At 37.5% G+C, this 18,122-nt stretch overlaps 1 protein-coding gene across 1 annotated transcript in view; it reads left to right on the forward strand.

Annotated features, from left to right (window-relative positions):
* The window catches only part of LOC127435384 (ephrin-B1-like), a 51,171-nt gene extending 34,507 nt beyond the window's left edge, over window positions 1–16,664 (forward strand). Inside the window, exons 3-5 of the mRNA XM_051688821.1 lie at window positions 11,230–11,322; window positions 12,293–12,448; window positions 15,026–16,664. Of these exons, the coding sequence (XP_051544781.1) occupies window positions 11,230–11,322; window positions 12,293–12,448; window positions 15,026–15,411 (635 nt within the window). The 3' untranslated portion in view covers window positions 15,412–16,664. The remainder of the gene's footprint in view (window positions 1–11,229; window positions 11,323–12,292; window positions 12,449–15,025) is intronic.
* The last annotated feature ends 1,458 nt before the right edge of the window (window positions 16,665–18,122 follow it).

Here is an 18,122-nt window from a genome sequence, read left to right on the forward strand (position 1 = left end):
ATCAGTCCAGTGATCCATGCAAAGAGAGAGAAAGCGAGTGAGAGAGGTAGAGAGTGAAATAGCAAGCCAAGTCTCTTGTTTCATTCCTCCCTTCGTGAAACCTCATGAGTGTGTTGGTTCATTTTGAAGGATTTTCTACTGGAACAAAATAACCATTGTTTAAGATAACAAACAAAGGCCCCTAAAACACAAACACACACACCATTATTATATAGCCACTGTTCATTGCTCTGAACCTGTTGGCAGAGATGCAGCGATGACAAATCTAATATACTGTATTCACGTTGAGCTCTTCTGTCTGTACATGGATGTCAAAGAGATGGGAAGCTGGTGTGGTTGGATGGTTATTGCATATTAATTTTTTTCCACAACACTGACACACACATACATACACATACAGTACACACACACTCACATTGAGCTGCTAGTCCTGTGGATTTAAAGGTCGGCCGTTGTGTGACTGCTGGACCAGTGCAGTGATCTGATTGGATGAGCTTTTGGAAGCAAAAGAAGATCTAATCTAGCTGTGTCAGATCTGATGAGTTGTGTGTGTGTGTGTGTGTGTGTGTGTGTGTGTGTGTGTGTGTGTGTGTGTGTGTGTGTGTGTGTGTGTGTGTGTTGGAGTGACCTGTCAGTGGCTCTGTCTTATGTCGAGTGCATTTAGAACATACACTGACTCAAATCTCACAGACAAACACATGCACACCCACCAAAGATTGAAAACCTTTAGCAGCTACACGAAGCACATTATACATCCTCAAAGCTGTTTTTCACATCTCTCTGCAGTGCAGTGCTCTTATCCCTGAGGTTGAGACCTGGGCTGTTGGCTGCTGTGGCTGACTTGCTCAGAGAAGCTGCTTTTCCTTCTACTCTTTGTTTCAGTAGCTCATCAGTCAGAGCCTGAGAGGAAACAGCACTGGGGTCTGCTGACTGTAAAGTAAAATGTTACATACAGTAGAAAATTATTTGCATTTTGAAAGCCTGGCTCAACTGAGCTCATGAACAGTCCAAGTCTGTTTCATTCATGTTTGGATTTTCATGTAGGGAGAACTTTAGCCCCATCAGAGTTTGTTTTGTTGATTTAACATATTCGGTGATATGGTACAAAATTCAGACTATTTACCTGGTTCATTTCTCTGAGATAGGTATTATGTGTTGCTTTCTTCAAAACTGAACTATTTTTCAGTCTTCAACATGTTTATTATTTTTGAAATAAGGATTATTAGGACTATGATTTTCCAAAGCAGATGAAAAGTAATTCGAAAACAGTGGTTGCAACTGTTGGTTGACCGGTGTGTGTTTTTAAATGACTGATGCCAAAACATACAATTCAATGACATCAAGGTGAGATGAACACAAAACTGCTGAAATTAATGCAATTTTACACAATATTTACTGTAAGGCTGTTGATTTTATATGGTAATTCAGTGCGAATAATTATAAAAACAATTTCAGGTTAAAAAATTAATGCTATCAGTCATGTCGTGTGAGCATACGTAAATTCTGTAGTATGGAATTTTATATACCAGTGGAGAATTCAAGCTTGAAGTACCACCCTCGTGTTTTTGCAACTTGCAGTCAGCAGAGGGCAGTCAGTGCAACTCCAGCTGTACAGGCAATGTGTAGCTTACATCATCAGTTTAAATACAGCTGGACAGAGCGGAGTGCAGGGGTCTCAAGATGCATTTTTTAAAGTTTCAAACATTTAATTGATGTTTATGGCTAGAAATGCTAAAAAGAAGGTGAAATGTTTTGTAACCTTAGTGAGACCAAAAGTGTCTGTCTGGCGCATGCGTACATACTAGAGGTCAACACATATATATCGGTTTTATGAATTAATCGGTGCTAATAGTTGTTTTTTGGAATTATCAATTATCAGCAAATATCAACTTCTGTGGCCAAAACCCTTCAACTGGTTAATATGTAGGCTATACAAATTTTGCTTGACTTTGTTACTTTGGTGAATGTTTACATATTGGAATGGAGCCAAGTCTCTGTCAAAATGTACTAATTCATGATAAATATAGATTGTTATACATAAAAAAAGACACATCTGAAGCATAGACATTATTGAATGTTTATTTATATAACCTTTTTTGATGGTTAATTTCATGTTGATTTTGACTGACATTGTCCCTAGAGAAATTGAATTGAAGAAAAATTGACAAGCGTTCGCTGATGATTTTCTATTGACGAATGATGATTTACTGTTGATATATTACTGCTCATACAGTATTTATTATCCAATATGACAATGCTTCATGCTTTTCTGGGTTTTTTCAAAATGGGCTGACATTCACTGTAGGCTTATGTTCAATAATATGGAAATTAGGGTTGGGGTACTCGAGTTTGGACTCAGACTCGAGACTGAGTCACGAGTCCAATTTGAATGGACCTGGACTTGTCATGGACTCAGATGCATTTTTACTCTGACTTCACTCAGACTCGAGCCTTTGGCACTCAGGATATTTTTCTGAGTCCATGGCATTTGATTTGTGATGCAATGAACAAAATAAAAAAATAAAAATAACGAAACAGAAATAAATGGACAATCTGTCTGCAGTCAGTTGTAGCACACCCTGGTGTCGAAGATGTAGCAAAAATTTGTTTCACTTTGTTGAGCAAACACACCTGCAGAGTGGCACACTCAGTCAACCAATACGCTTGAATGTTACTACAGAGACTGCTATATAACATCGATTACTGAGGTGGCTGGCACAACGAACACATAAAGACAGGAATGTAGCCAACGTACTAGAAACTACAAGGCAGTTTTGCACGGCACGGGACTTGACAACTGACAACCACATCGCGGTTTCATTGTGGTTAAGTCAAGTCACCCACATCATGTCTCTCACAGTTTACTAAAACAACATATAAAAATAAAAATTCAGAAAGATATTATTAATATTGGGCTATTAAGTCATTTTAGGCGTAATGTATCTACACATGTAGGCATCTGTAGTCTCTTGTGGTCCACGCAGTGTTGTCAACTTAAACTGGTCCTTGATGAATTAACTGTAACTTTTAAAATATTCGGGGAAACATTGTTATTGCTAAAGCAGACTGCAACTCTAAACAGATAAACAGCACCTATTTATTGTTGATTTTCTATTTTAAAAGCATTGACGAGCTGCTTAAAAATAATTATTTTACAGTTATTTCCACAATAATATGCACAATGAAATATGAAGTTATTTTGGGCAGCGAAATGTCTTGTTTATAATTTAATTATAGATTGGGTGACCAGTTGTCCCGTTTTATTACACAGGATAGTCCCAGTTTTTGGTAGGGTCACAGAATTTTCTTCTTAAATTAAATCTCCTCATTGTCCTTCTCAATATTGTCTCTGGTATCGTTTTCAGAGAAGAAAATCAATTTTGTTGCGTCGCACGTTGATTTGATGATTCATTCATTCTATAGTCTTCAGCAAATCAGCTGAAATGTATCTGGTTACCATGGCAATGACATCATGCACTCTATGTCATCCTGTCAGTCAGCGCAAATGCCCAAAATTGAAAGAAGCCGATCCATGTATTCGCGCAACACGTGAAAATGTAAACGGGGTGTTTTCTGAATGTTCATTTTCCCCACGAGCACGGAGGTAAATCAGACAAGTGTCACATTCAGACAGCTACACTGTACTTTTTACATAGTACAAGCACTTAAAGGAATATTCCGGGTTCAATACAAGTTAAACTTAATTGACAGCATTTGTGGCATAATATTGATTACCACAAAAATTTATTTTCACTCACCCTCCTTTTCTTTAAAAAAAGCAAAAATCTGGGTTCCAGTGAGGCACTTGCAAGGGAAGTCATTGGGGTCAATTTGTAAATGTTAAAATACTGACTGACACAAGACATAAACAATATGTATGCAATCATGATTTTATTGTGATAAAATCTCTTACTAACCGCATCTGTGTAAAGTTATAGCCAATTTTACAACTTCTTTGTCATGACGATGTAATGTCAACAAACACTAAAACGACTGTAAGCGACAATTTAAACAACAGTACAGCTCAAATAATACATGAATTTTAACAGAAGAATGAATGCAAGTGCTTTTATTAAATTATAAGCTACACATTTCTGCCTTTAAACCCTCCAAACACTGGCCCCATTCACTTCCATTGTAAGTGTGTCACTGTAACCTCGATTTTGTATTTATTTATTTTTTAAAGAAAAGGAGGGATGAGTCTAAATACATTATTGATTGAGCTTAACTTGTATTGAACCCGAAACGTTCCTTTAAATGTTGAAATGAGGGGATTGTATTTTGAATTTTAGGTTCCAATGTTGTGAATTTTGTGTTAAAATGTGCACCTGACATGACAAGTCTACTCATAATTACACATGAAAAATGAAATTATATGGATAGAATAGGCTACGTGGAATTCGTAAATAAAAAAAAAGCTAAAATGTGGTTAAATATGAAAAGAAATTTTTTTTAAAAAAAATATAAATTTTCATAAACTATATATTGCAGAAGTTTGCATACACCTTTTGTATTAGGCCTATACGTTTTTACTCCCCTTTCAGAATGAATGCAAATATAAGAGATAAAAGATTATATATTTTATGTAGGTAGCACTTCCCTTCAAAAGCTACATTACTGAAAATGTACTGTAATTTACACAAATCATCCTGTTCAAAAGTTTGCATCCCCTTGGTTCTTGGTTCTTGTGTTGCCTTCTTGAGCATCAATAAATGTTTGCACCTTTTGTAATAGTTGTGTATGAATCCATCAATTGTCCTAAGTGTCAAAAGCTGGATGTCTATATCATTTAGCCACTGTTGGAAAGAACTCAAATGTGCAGAAGATGCTGTAAAACCAAAAGAAATACAGTATTTTTCTTAAGAAAAGTGGGCATCTTCACAGCTCAGGACAAAGCAGGGACTCATGAACAATTCTTACACAAACAGTCATTAATCATAGAGAAAGCAACACACCATATTAAAGGGTTTGCTCTCGTGCCAGTAGCTCTAAAGCTCACGTGCAGTCTGTCTCATGAACGCTCACAGGAGATCAGCAGTCGGTGAAGAGTTTCACTTAATAATGCATCAGATTTTCTCACCAAACCTTATCGTATTCTTTTAGAACAAGACATTTGTCACATACAATCATTTATTAGTCTTCTGAATTATACTTTTGTGTTCTTTTGAAGCTTGAAGAGGTGGTCACCATAAACTGCCATTGTATGGCATCACTGAGCACAATTGTTTTTTCTCACAATTTCTCCCTTTGTGTTAAGAAAAAGAAAGAAAATCTTTTGGAGTTATAACAACACAGGGGTGAGTAAACAATGACTGAATTTTCATTTTTGCGTAAACTAATCTTTTAAGAACCAAGGGAATGTAAACTTTTGAACCGGATCATTTGTTTAAATTCAGTTACCATTTTGTCTTGTGGAATATACAGTATGTGAGTATCTGTTGTCAAATAGCTTCTTCAAGGTAGTACTAAATACATTTTTATGATACCTCTTATTTTTTTCTAACAATAACACACGGACACATCAGGGTTTTAGGTGCACAAGCAGTGCGTAGAACTGCCCCACGTTTTCCGTGAATTAACAGTCATGTCTGTGTTAAATGGCCCTAATATTAGCAGTGGGCTTTACTAGTGTTTTCTGATGTAGCAATTGCAGTCAAGTTGTGAGATGTAACTTCTCAGTGAGTGCTAATTACTACTGTGTTGACTCATTATTTTCCCAAACCAGTCGGCAGATAGAGACAAAAAAGAAATCTCAGTATATAATATTTCTTTAGATAGGGATCATTTAGATCAAATTTAACTAAATTAAAAGGACAAATTGAAAATGAAGTAGAAATAAACTAAATTAAAATTCGAAACATAATAACCCTGGTTGTAATGACTAATACAGCTTTCACTTTCTTTAGTCTATTTTTGAGTGGAGGGGAAAAAACAACAAATAACTGAAATGTCACCAGAACACAATAAGAAGTGTGTTGAAGGACAGTTTTGTCTTCATATACCTAAAGCAAATGCTTTCATTCTGAAACCACTTTGAAGTTTGTTCAGCAGGATACGAATCATAAAATATAAAGGTGGTTTTGTTACATTTATATTGACAATTGTGTTTTCTTAGTTGTGAAAGTTAAAATAAGCTTAAAATATTGATGTTGAGTTTACAGTTACAATTTGAATTCAGATTCATGAACAGATTCATTTGGACTCTGACTCGGCTTGTTATGGACTCAGTCTTTAGTCCGACTCGGCCCCTTTTGCACTCAGACTCAACTCGGACTATATGGAAATAAACCAAACAATATTGTGACTTCTAAAACCAATTTTTGTATTGTCTAATCAATGCTTTACTTGTTTACCACAATATTATCTTTGAATTTGAATATTATATTTAATTAATACATAATATATATTGGAGCCTGGGTAGCTCAGCGAGTATTGACGCTGAATACCACCCCTGGAGTTGCAAGTTCGAATCCTGGGCGTGCTGAGTGACTCCAGCCAGGTCTCCTAAGCAACCAAATTGGCCCGGTTGCTAGGGAGGGTAGAGTCACATGGGGTAACCTTCTGGTGGTCACTATAATGTGTGGTTCTCGCTCTCGGTGGGGCGCGTAGTGAGTTGTGCGTGGATGCCGCGGAGAATAGCGTGAAGCCTCCACATGCGCTATGTCTCCGCGTTAACACGCTCAACAAGCCACGTGATAAGATGACTGACTCAGATGCAGAGGCAAATGAGATTCGTCCTCCGCCACCCGGATTGAGGCGAGTCACTACGCCACCACGAGGACTTAGAGCACATTGGGAATTCCAAATTGGGGAGAAAAGGGAGAAAAAAAAATAAATACATAATATATATTAATATACTAATACATAATATATAATAGGGCTGCAATCGTACACAAAATTCACAGTTCATTACGTACCTCGGTTTTGGGGTCATGGTTCGTTACCGTTTCGTTACAGCAGGGAAAACACAGAATATTTTTTTTAAATATTTATTTTGAAAACAGTGGCTGATGGGCAATAATTCTTATTGTAAAGGCTCATTTATACATGACTGCACTATGCATATTTCTTTAACAAAATTACAATACAAATCTTAAGAGCCTCTTATATGCACATTGTATAAAAACATAATAATAAAAGTAAAAAGAAAAGTGCAATTATAATAATTGTAACAAAATTAAGACATTAGCAAGGCAGATTTCTGTCTTTGCCTTTCAGCTCACCACTTGTACTTATCACTCAATATTATTTTTATTTTTTTTTTAAATCAGGAAAATCTGAATATCCTCTTAATCAGAGGAGAGGACAATTCATGGACAATTACAGTGTGTGCTTGTTTATACAGAGTGGGCACTACAGAATTGCTGAAATGTGTTCTTGTAGGAACTTTATAACGGTTCTCAAGCACATTAAGCGGATGCTTAAATCCTGTGTTCCCAACACTGCAGCAATAAATACTCCTATTGCGTTCGTCAATCGCTTTAGCTCTGTCTGAGCTTGCAGCAAGAGGCTGCTTATTTAAGTCTGACATATTTATATTTTGTTTAGTTCCATCACAGTTGGGAAAAGTAGCGAGCTAGCTGGTATAAACTTCACATGCATTTATCTGATCCACAGTTTCTAATGTACCGTGTGGCATTCTGTTTTGTTAAGTTTTGGTTCCGTGCGATCCCGTGTTGCTCCACAATCTTTTTTCATTTTAGTTCTGTGTGGTTTGTGTTGTTCTTTATATGTTTTTTTTAATATTGGCTTCATGTATGTAAAGATATGTAATCATTCGTGTGCCCTGTATCCATTTGTTTCGGCACAGATACAGCAGCCCTACTATATAATATTATTATTAATACAGTATATATGTAATTATTTTTATTTGGGGGCCTATTTTAGCAAATATTGATTTATGCAATTCATTGCAATTAATTAATAAATTTTATTAACATTTGTAATCGATTCACAGTCCAAAATTGATTGATTTTTAAAAATGTACTTTAAAAATATTTACGAACAAAAATTGGAAACAATTAATTTTTTACTATCCATTGAACTGGATAATAATAGGGGGAGGTGACACTTCTGTGTGGACCAAGCTGATGATCTTAATGACCGATGCCGATAATCTCAAAAACAACCACTTGGCTGATATATTGGTCTACGGATGGCAACTGCATCTCTCAATGCAAAACTATGAGCTGAAAATAATTAAGAAATGTTGGCCAAATATTGTTTATGCAGGCTTTATCAAGTCTTAAAGTTGCAATGCTTTTATGCTTTTCTACAACAGTGATTGTGTACATGTGTGTGTGTTTGATAAAAGATGTGCCAGCCAAAAAGTATGAAATGGATCTATGGTGGTTGAAGAATGATTGTATACTACAAACAACCACTGGCATACACACACACACACACACACACACACACACACATGTTGGTGCAGCTATCATTATGAGGACTCTCCATAGACATAATGATTTTTATACTGTACGAACTATAGATTCTATCCCCTACCCCTAAACCTTACAAAAAAACTTTCTGCATTTTTACATTTTCAATAAAACATAATTTAGTATGTTTTTTAAGGGATTTCAATTATGGGGACAAAAGAAATGTCCTCATAAACCACATTTATAGCATAATACCCTTGTAATTACCAGTTTGTAGCCTAAATAGTCCTCGTAAACCACTTAAACCTGCCCACACACACACACACACACACACACACAAAAATAAAAGACACTCCCACACTCTTAAGTTTTAGTCAATAAGAGATGCTAACTGGGGCAACAGCACTATATTTATTGTGACAAGACAAGTATTTGGTTATTTGTCTCTCTCTCTCTCACACACACACACACACACACACACACACACACACACACACACACACACACAGAGGCTTTCACAGATGGTAAATCCCCTTTTTTCATAATGTGTGTTTACACTTTTCTTTTTTTTCTTTTTTATCTAAATCACTTAAATCTCCCTGCATGGCTATTGAGGATTTGTGTTTACTGGATATTCTTTTTTAGAAATACTTGGTTTGTTCATAATAATGATATTTGCTCTTCTTGGAATTTGTGTTTGACAAAAGTATGACTAGAAATTAAGAGTCTGATTCCATCTGTGCAGCAGTGGGATTTCCATAAAGTTTTTTAGTGTGTGTGTACAGAGCCAGGAAACTATTAAGACTAAAACGTTCTGACCAGTTAAAATCCAGCAATGATGTAGAGTCAACAGAATGTGGCCGCAAAAATGCTTTATAGCAAATTCGTCCCATTGCTTACAGTACACAGGGCGGATTACCCTGCCTATCTGGAATGTGTGTGTGTCGTAGTTTAGGTTGTCCTGTGCACAGGAGTCTGGAGGGTGTGTGTGTGTTTCTCTTTAGAGCTGCACTGTGTGATGCTATTCCATGGTTGGCACGGTGACAGGTTGGCATGGCTCTGCCGTAAGGAGACTGGCACCCTGCCTACTGCCATACATCTCAATCTGCATGACATAATAGCAGCTCCTAGCAACAACACACATCACCCCTCCCCCATACACGCCCACAAAGGGCCATTCACAAGCACTCTGCCTCAGTCTTTCTCACTGGAGAGAGATCCACAGTCCACAGATCCAGGCTTCCTCTAAACTTTTATAAAACCAATACTGCTGAAAGAGAAAGTAATGATTACCAAGAAAGGAGAAAGGAAAGACTCTTTAAGTGAAGGTAAAGTTAAAATCAAAAGACTTCAAAGGAATTCAGGGAGTTCTGCATTCGGAAAGAAACTCTTTGGTTTTTCAATTTCATCAATTTCAAGTCAATTTCAAGTACTTTACGAATAATTAAAGTGGTCAGTATGTTTACATGCACTGTAAAAGTTTCACGTAATGTCACGTAAACACTTTAGTTTGTCTAAAAGTTGTACCATTTTTGCGAAGTCGGACTAACAGGCCTAGATAAAGCGCTTGCAGTTTGGCTTTGTCCAGCATGTATACACTTTAATCATAATTTCCGCAAATATTTGAATATGGACAGGAAAAAAATAAATAAATAGAATAAGGTGCCAGTAATGTAAAAAAACTAAATAATGACATACGATAAAATAAAACACACTAAAATAAAATGTAATAAACTTTCAATAAGACATTAATTAATATTACGAATACTGTTACAGATATACACAGACATGTTTTTATTGTTGTTGTTGTTGTTATTCAGGAGATCAGTTAACGTTTCCAATGAAATGTTTTTCCGCTTCAGTGCTCTGAAATGTCAAACTCAGAGAGGATTTGTCATAGTTTGCGTGATGTTGTGAATACGCACATTTTCTTATCATACCTTTTTCTGTACTCATAAAGAAGACCTCATTAGTTGTGTATTGCACACACACACATGTGCACTCTCAGCACTTCTCACTCACACCTCTTAATGAGCAAAAAACTGAATGGAGCTAATAATGCGAGTGTGTGAGAAAGAGGGAACTTGTGTGAGTGTAATTGGGGGTTAAATTGAATGAAGGTGGATCACCCGCTGTGACAGTATCGGTTTATTTAACTAGATAATGGGAGTGGTGTGTAGTGTGAGTATGTCCTATTCAGAGCAAGTTTACTTTCTCACACTTATCTTTTTCTTAGACACACAGCAAAGAAACTACATGGCTCTTAGTGTAGTGTGCTATATTTTAGGCCCGTCCTGGGCCTGAGATCACTAACTTACACAGGGAATCATTCTGTCGGAAACGTCAAGGCTTCAGGGCCTACAAAAGTAGAAGAGAAAATTCATACACATGGCTTGTCTTACCACATAGATTTGTGTGTGTGTGCGTGCGTGCGTGCGTGTGTGTGTGTGTGTGTGTGTGTGTGTGTGTGTGTGTGAGTTTGTGCATTCCCATGGGATCAGATTACTATCATAAGGACTAGTAACAGGAGAATACACTGGTGCTTTTTTCATCTTGTCCATATCCTGAGACACACACACACACACACTAATGCAAGGGGGTTTGTTTTTGGATGTTGCCAAGGTAATATGTGTGTTTGCATGTGCATGCATGCTTGTGTGTGTGTGTGTGTGTGTGTGTGTGTGTGTGTGTGTGTGTGTGTGTGTGAGATTTATAGACGTAAATTAGGGTTTCCTTTCCTGCTTTGGTTGTGCAGCAAGAACTCCAATCAAAAGTCCTATAAATCTAAACCTAATTCACCCTGACAATCACAAAACCCCACTCTCTTTTTTTCTCTCTCTCTTTATAGCAACTTCTAATGGAACACAGGAAGGCTTGGAAAACAGAGAAGGTGGGGTTTGTAGCACGAGATCCATGAAGATCATCATGAAAGTGGGCCAAGGTGAGTTACACACACACACCCAAACACACACCATTCTTAATTTTAAGCATGTCCAAAAGTAAAGTCATTTAAGCCCCATTTGGTAGATGATTAAGTCAGCTGACTCATTAACAGCCAATTACATTGCAGTTAAACATTATCCAAGTTAGGTGACCTCATCTCGCCCACACACTTGGATATACATTCTCATACTTTTAAACATATACACTCAATGCATATTCACACAAAAATACACACCTTATTTGTCTTTAAGGGGCCGTTCACACATGACACATTCTTGTCTCAATTTGGGATCCCAACACCAAAACCCAAATGAATACATTAAAAACATATGCTGTTTCTCTTCATGTTTTAAGAAATCACTGTAATTGATTTTCTAGAAGATTTTGTTCTTAAAGAGCACCTATTATAGTTTTTAAACGTGCCTAATTTTGTTTTAAAGGTCTCATACAAGAGATTTACATGCATCACGGTCAAAAAACAATTTAATTTGCTCTTAATTTAAATTGCAGCATTATCTTTTTTTCCCAGTGTCAAAAATGACTGTTCAATGATCCGTTCTAAAGGATTCATTCTAAACTCCTCCTTTCAGAAAGCCTGCTCTGCTCTGATTGGTCAGATATCCCAGTCTGTTGTGATAGGTCTACCGCTTAGTGTAGTGTTTGAGGGCGGGTCAAAGCTGTTCGTGAGCAGCCAATGTAGACCAAAGATTGGTTTTTTGTTACCAAATTACGTAGGTTAGTACAGGAAGTAAGTCTGGAATTACTAACGACTCGTTTCAGGTGTTCAGAATCGGTTCTATCTTTTGGGAGTCAATAACTCCATATTGTCGTGCACTTTGATTTTTGTAACTTTGCAGACTTTTTTACATTCACAAACAGCTATATAACACACTACATGAAAGGTAATATTTGAAAAACCATAATAGGTGCTCTTTAATTTATGAGTGCATGTGATTTAAATGTTGCAGATCCAAATGCACCAGATCCAGATTTAACTGACCTCCCAGAGCGGGACCAGGACAATGAGATCAAGGACCCCACGACAAGCCCCTCCCGCAAAAGAGACAGAGACAGAGAGCGAGAAAGAGACATAGAGGGGAACGGATCCATAATGCCTGGCAGAGGTGAGGAAACAAAAATCACCTGTTAAAATCGCTGATTATCATACATTTTTCCTTCAATTCAGTAATTGAAGGACATGTTGGAAGGAAATGAAAAAATAAATAAATAATAAAATATGCAAAGTAAAGTTTGCGGTAGATGTGTACATGTTCATTGTGTGATTCCACATGTGTCTAATATCATCTTGTTAAATTGTCTTTTAGCTTCTTTATTGAATTGGCTGTCGAAAACAAAATAACTTTTTTTTTTTTTCTTTTTCTCCCAATTTGGAATGCCCAATTCCCAATGTGCTTTTAAGTCCTTGTGGTCGCATAGTGATTCGCCTCAGTCTGGGTGGCGGAGGGCGAATCCCAGTTGCCTCTGCATCTGAGACCGTCAACCCGCACATCTTATCACGTGGCTTGTTGAGCGTGTTGCCATGGAGACATAGCGCGTGTGGAGGCTTCATGCCATCCACTGCGGCAACCACGCTCAACTCACCATGTGCCCCACTGAGAACGAACCACATTATAGCAACCACGAGGAGTTTACCCCAGGTGACTCTACCCTCCCTAGCAACTGGGCCAATTTGGTTGCTTAGGAGACCTGGCTGGAGTCACTCATCATGCCCTGGGATTCGAACTAGCGAACTCCAGGGGTGGTAGCCAGCATATTTTACCGATGAGCTACCCAGGCCCCCCCAACAAAATTACATTTTATATTTTTTTATTAATTTTTTTGCTTTATTTGAAGTGAGAAAAAAAATCCTTTTTGTCTTTATTTTAATCTAAATGATGTGTCTTATTTTCCCAAGCCAATTTAATAGATAACTATGGTAACCATGATTTGTTTTCCCCCTACGCTAAAACTTGTCCCCAGTATATGATGCGTTGCCGACTGTGTCTATATTGAGGGCTGAGGACAAACTGATCCACTGAGTTCAGCTGTGGATCACAGAAGATTTACCACACTATGAAACAACTGCATTTTGCCAAGAAACTCATCAGACAAAATACAGCAATGCAGAGCTACTGCCTCCCTCAGGCAGCTGTGTGTGCAAGAGAGAGAAAGAGAGACAGGAGTTAATGTAGCGTGTCTTTATCACGTCCTAGTAGCCATTAACCTACGGGAGGTCTAAACTTCATTAGGGAAGAGAGCAAGAGAGTGAAACCAAGAGAGAGATGCTTTTGCCAATCATTAGGGAAAACAGAGAGAGACACACACACACGCTGCGTCCCGGCAATGATCATTCTAATACTGGAGGTCAGAATGTTCTGCTCTGAGAGAAAACATTAGACTCAGCCATTGACTACTATTGAAGGAATAGTTCTCCAAAAATTAACATTTTGTCATTGTTTACTCACCCTCATGTCGTACCAAACTGATTTTGAAGAATCCTAACGCAGCTCTTTTCCATACAATGACAGTCCATAGTGACCACATCTCTCAACTCCAAAAAAAAAGAAAAAAAGTTGAACTCACTGATTCAATTTTGATTAATATTATCAAACTCACTGATTCAATGATCCAGTTCGTGAGTTTACAGCTCATTGAAGTTGAAGATTCTCAGTGTATTTGGACTTCTGTTCCTCAAACAGAATTATTGTTTGGCTTCAGAAGACTTGAAATATAGCATATGAGTCACATGGACTTTTTTTGTTTGTTTTGTCTTTTAGAGCTCTCTGTAAACTGTTGTTGTATGAAAACAAGGACCATTAAGAAACTTTTGTGTTCCTCAGAAAATAATCAAAGCATATGGGTTTAAAATGATATAAGGGTGAGTAAATAATGGCAGAACTTTCATTTTAGCGTAAACTACTCCTTTAAACCTATATATTCCTTAAATACCAATGGCTAAACGGTTGGCTAGTGTGCAATGCTAGCAGCGCTAAGCATGATAAAGTTCTCCATAAAGTGGTCTAAAGTTTGGCAGGATAATTCCAATGTGGGTGTATGTTATTTATCATCATACCACTGTTAAATATACTTTGACAACATGGATTTTATTGTCAAGGAAAAATGTTCCTGTCCATTTTGTATTGTGTATTTAGCTGCAGGACTGAATCTTCAGTAGCCATTTCAGCTGGCAGTGCAACAATAAACTTATTTTACCAATAGCAACAGTTTTCTTTTCTTCAATAGTAGCTCAGTGCCAATGTTTACAAACACAGAGGTTTGTTTCTATCCAGTCACTGATAGTCAGTTAACTGTGCCTCAAACAACAGAGAGTGACTCTAAGCGACTCCACAGTCCACTTTAGTTAAAGGGATAGTTTACTGAAAAATGAACATTTTGTCATCATTTATTCACCCTCAATTCGTGTTCTAAGCCTGTCTGACTTTCTTCCGTGGAACACAAGATGAATAAATCATCTTGAAAATGACGATTTACAATGAAAGTAAATAGTAATAGTAAATGCAAGTGAATGGTGAATGTGGCTGTCATTCTGCCTAACATCTCCTTCATACAGCTTTAGAACAACACAAGAGAGTAAATGATGACAAGGGATGGGATTCGGAATGAAGAGAAATGAGCGATAACGAGACCCAGCAATTTCGATTTTCACAATATGCCTGTCTTCCATTCTCTCTCTCTCTCAGACACGAGAAACCAGGAGAACAGTGCTGGTTCAGTGGAAGGAATTTTCGGCTCTAAACCTGCTCTCTTCGCTGCCATCGGAGCGGGCTGCGTCATCTTCCTCCTCATCATCATCATCCTCATCGTCTTACTCCTCAAGCTTCGCAAAAGAACCCGCAAGCACTCGCAGCCCAGGGGCGGGCCTTCCCTGTCACTTAGCACTCTGGCCGCGCCTAAGGGAGCCACCGAGGCCGGCTCCGAACCGAGTGACATCATCATCCCCCTGCGGACAACAGAGAATAACTACTGTCCACACTATGAAAAAGTGAGCGGAGACTATGGACACCCCGTCTACATAGTACAGGAAATGCCCCCCCAGAGCCCCGCCAATATCTACTACAAAGTCTAAGAGAAAGAGAGAGAAGCAACCGCAATAAGAACATGTTTTTGTAAGGTATCCTAAATCTTTTATTTCACTACCTAACCCCATGTTTGAGAGAGGATGGAGAAGGACAAGTGGTAAAGAGGAATGGAAAAAGACTATGTGGATGATATGCCTCTCAAACTTCCTTCCCAAAAACTACACTGTGTGTATGTGTGTGTGCTGGTCTCTCTCAGTTTGTATGAAATGGCAGAGAAAACCCTCCACAGTGTGTGTGGCACTCAGGCATGGACTTCACTGCAGAAGAACAGCCTTTAACCAATCACAGAGGGATGCTAGATTGACATCACATAGCAGGACACTCTCATTTGTCTGTTTGTGTGTTGTTTTGTACCTTTACAACTCTTATTTTTGGTCTCTTGTTCATCTCTCACAGTGCTTTTTCTGTATCAATCCAATCCTTGCAGCTTTCACACAGTGTCTCTCTCAGAGTAAAAATGTCTTAAACACTGTTATAAACTCCACTCTCCTCTTCATGCACTCAATATATTCTCTCATCTCATTTCCTTAAGTCTCTCCAGATACCTATCCATTTTACATAACTGCAGAGGCAATTGAACAAAACACACACTCGCACACACAGTGCTGTTCACGGGTCAGTACCAGCAGTCTCTCAGTGGAAAAAAAGAGTGAGTGAAATGGAGAATTTAAAACCCAAAAACAGTGACAAATCTACATCAGACCTTCCAACATAGGTTCTGCTTTACTAGATGGATTTTATTCATTTCAGTTGAAATTCTAGCAGCAGAATTCAAGTAGATATTTGCTGTCTGTTGTCAGTGATGCATGTGAAATGCGGAATAATATTTGCATTCTATCATTTATCATTTCTATTTTCTTTTACATTTTCCAAAAGTGTTTTGTAAATAAAAAAAAAAAAAAAACATTTTTAGGGATTTGCCTCTACACCACAAGCCTATGACCTCTTTTTTTCAGCCACAAAACATGTTGATGCATGTCTTTGCATAATTTAGTCAACTAACTTTTTTTTTTTTTTTTGCGTATAATTCATGACTCACTGTCTGGATGTAGACGTGGACTCTAACAGTATGATTGCGTGTATGTAGAGTCCCACACAGAAGCCAAAAATCCATAAACATACAAAACGTGACATTATGCCTTCACCTCTCCTTCCTGTTGCTCTCAGAAATGCACATACTTTTTCCATATTAGCATATAAACACAACTATACAAAAAAAAAACAAAAAAAAAAAACAAAATCATCCACGAATCAGCGAGTGAAAAGTCCACCATATCGTCATAGAACATCTAGTGCTAGATCTATTTTTATACAGACTGCACGTTAAACGGTAAACAGGAAACAGTGGTGGCAGGTGTGTTTACGCCTTTGCTAATTTTAAATTAGCAGCATTTGCATCTGGCCTCCACAACAGCCAATCAGAGAAAGCCAATGTTTCTCTGTAGCTTTTTCGTGTAAATTGTCGATTTTTACAATTGTTTGTTGCTGTTGTTTGTTTTTGTTTCATCTCTTATTTTAGTTTCTAAGGCCCAAGATTATGTAAATATAATGTATGTTGGGAATTTTTTTATTATAGACCCTGTTATAAAAAAATATAATTAGGAATTTTGAAAATGCAAAAACTTTTGTAAATAGGAGTCTTTTTTTTTTTTTTTTTTTGGGAAAAAGACATTTTGTATGTAAAATGTTTCCTGTTTCATGCTTTTCTCCCTTTTCCCCCCTTTCGTTGGTTTTTGATTAAGGAGACTTTTAAGTCCCTGTTGAACGGGTTTTAAAAGGTCAGCCTAAAGCAGCAAAAAGAACATTTAACTCCTTTCACATACACACACATACAGAGACACACACTTTATCCTCCCTATTGCACAGGGGGATGCTGGTATTTTTATTTTGTTTTGTTTTATTTTTAAGAATGCTGTGATAGAACCAGGTCAAATATTTCATGCCATGGTTCATGAGGAGGAAAAGAGAAGAGTTATTACTCAAGAGATGCCTGAACAACACACACACACACACCACACACACACACACACACAGACTGAGCAGCAGAGACACACAACATACATATACATTTAACACAGTCATATGCAATACAAGCACCAGCCTTCATGAACATAATTAAACCAGCAACAGCCAGTGCATCTAAACTGAATATTTCACGTTGTGTGTTCACCTAAGCAGGTTTTTACAGTAGATTGGCTCTCTATTGAATTAAATTAGAAGAGCACTTAGCAAAAATTCATGCCTTTGTTTTACCCATAGAAATGCAAAGCAGAAATGGCCTCACAAATCAGCTCTCATGTTTTAATGTACCATTTGGAGTGTTATGTAACCAAAATACAATATAACTACAATGTTTACCACAGTTTTGACAATAACAGCAGTTTTCCTCGCAATTTAATTAACACAGCATCATCTGTGAATTGCTGTTCCTACAGTTTTACAGCACAGCGCTGCAGTACTGTGATCTTATTCAGTAACTAACTCTATGTTGAAGACAGCAGTGCTTTGTAGCACACTTAACAGCTGTAAGATAGTAAGTCCTCTCTATTCCAGTCTTAATTCTCAGATACCTGTGATGTTGTGTGCAAAGTTCTCGCAGCTATTCGACAGCAGAACTGAGGAAAGAAGCTTTTTGACATCTGTAAATAACATTTCTCCTAGTGAGGTTTACTGAGGTTGACTTATTTGAGGAGAATGT

The sequence above is a fragment of the Myxocyprinus asiaticus genome, chromosome 4 (assembly GCF_019703515.2).
Source record: "Myxocyprinus asiaticus isolate MX2 ecotype Aquarium Trade chromosome 4, UBuf_Myxa_2, whole genome shotgun sequence".
Lineage (NCBI taxonomy): Eukaryota > Metazoa > Chordata > Actinopteri > Cypriniformes > Catostomidae > Myxocyprinus > Myxocyprinus asiaticus.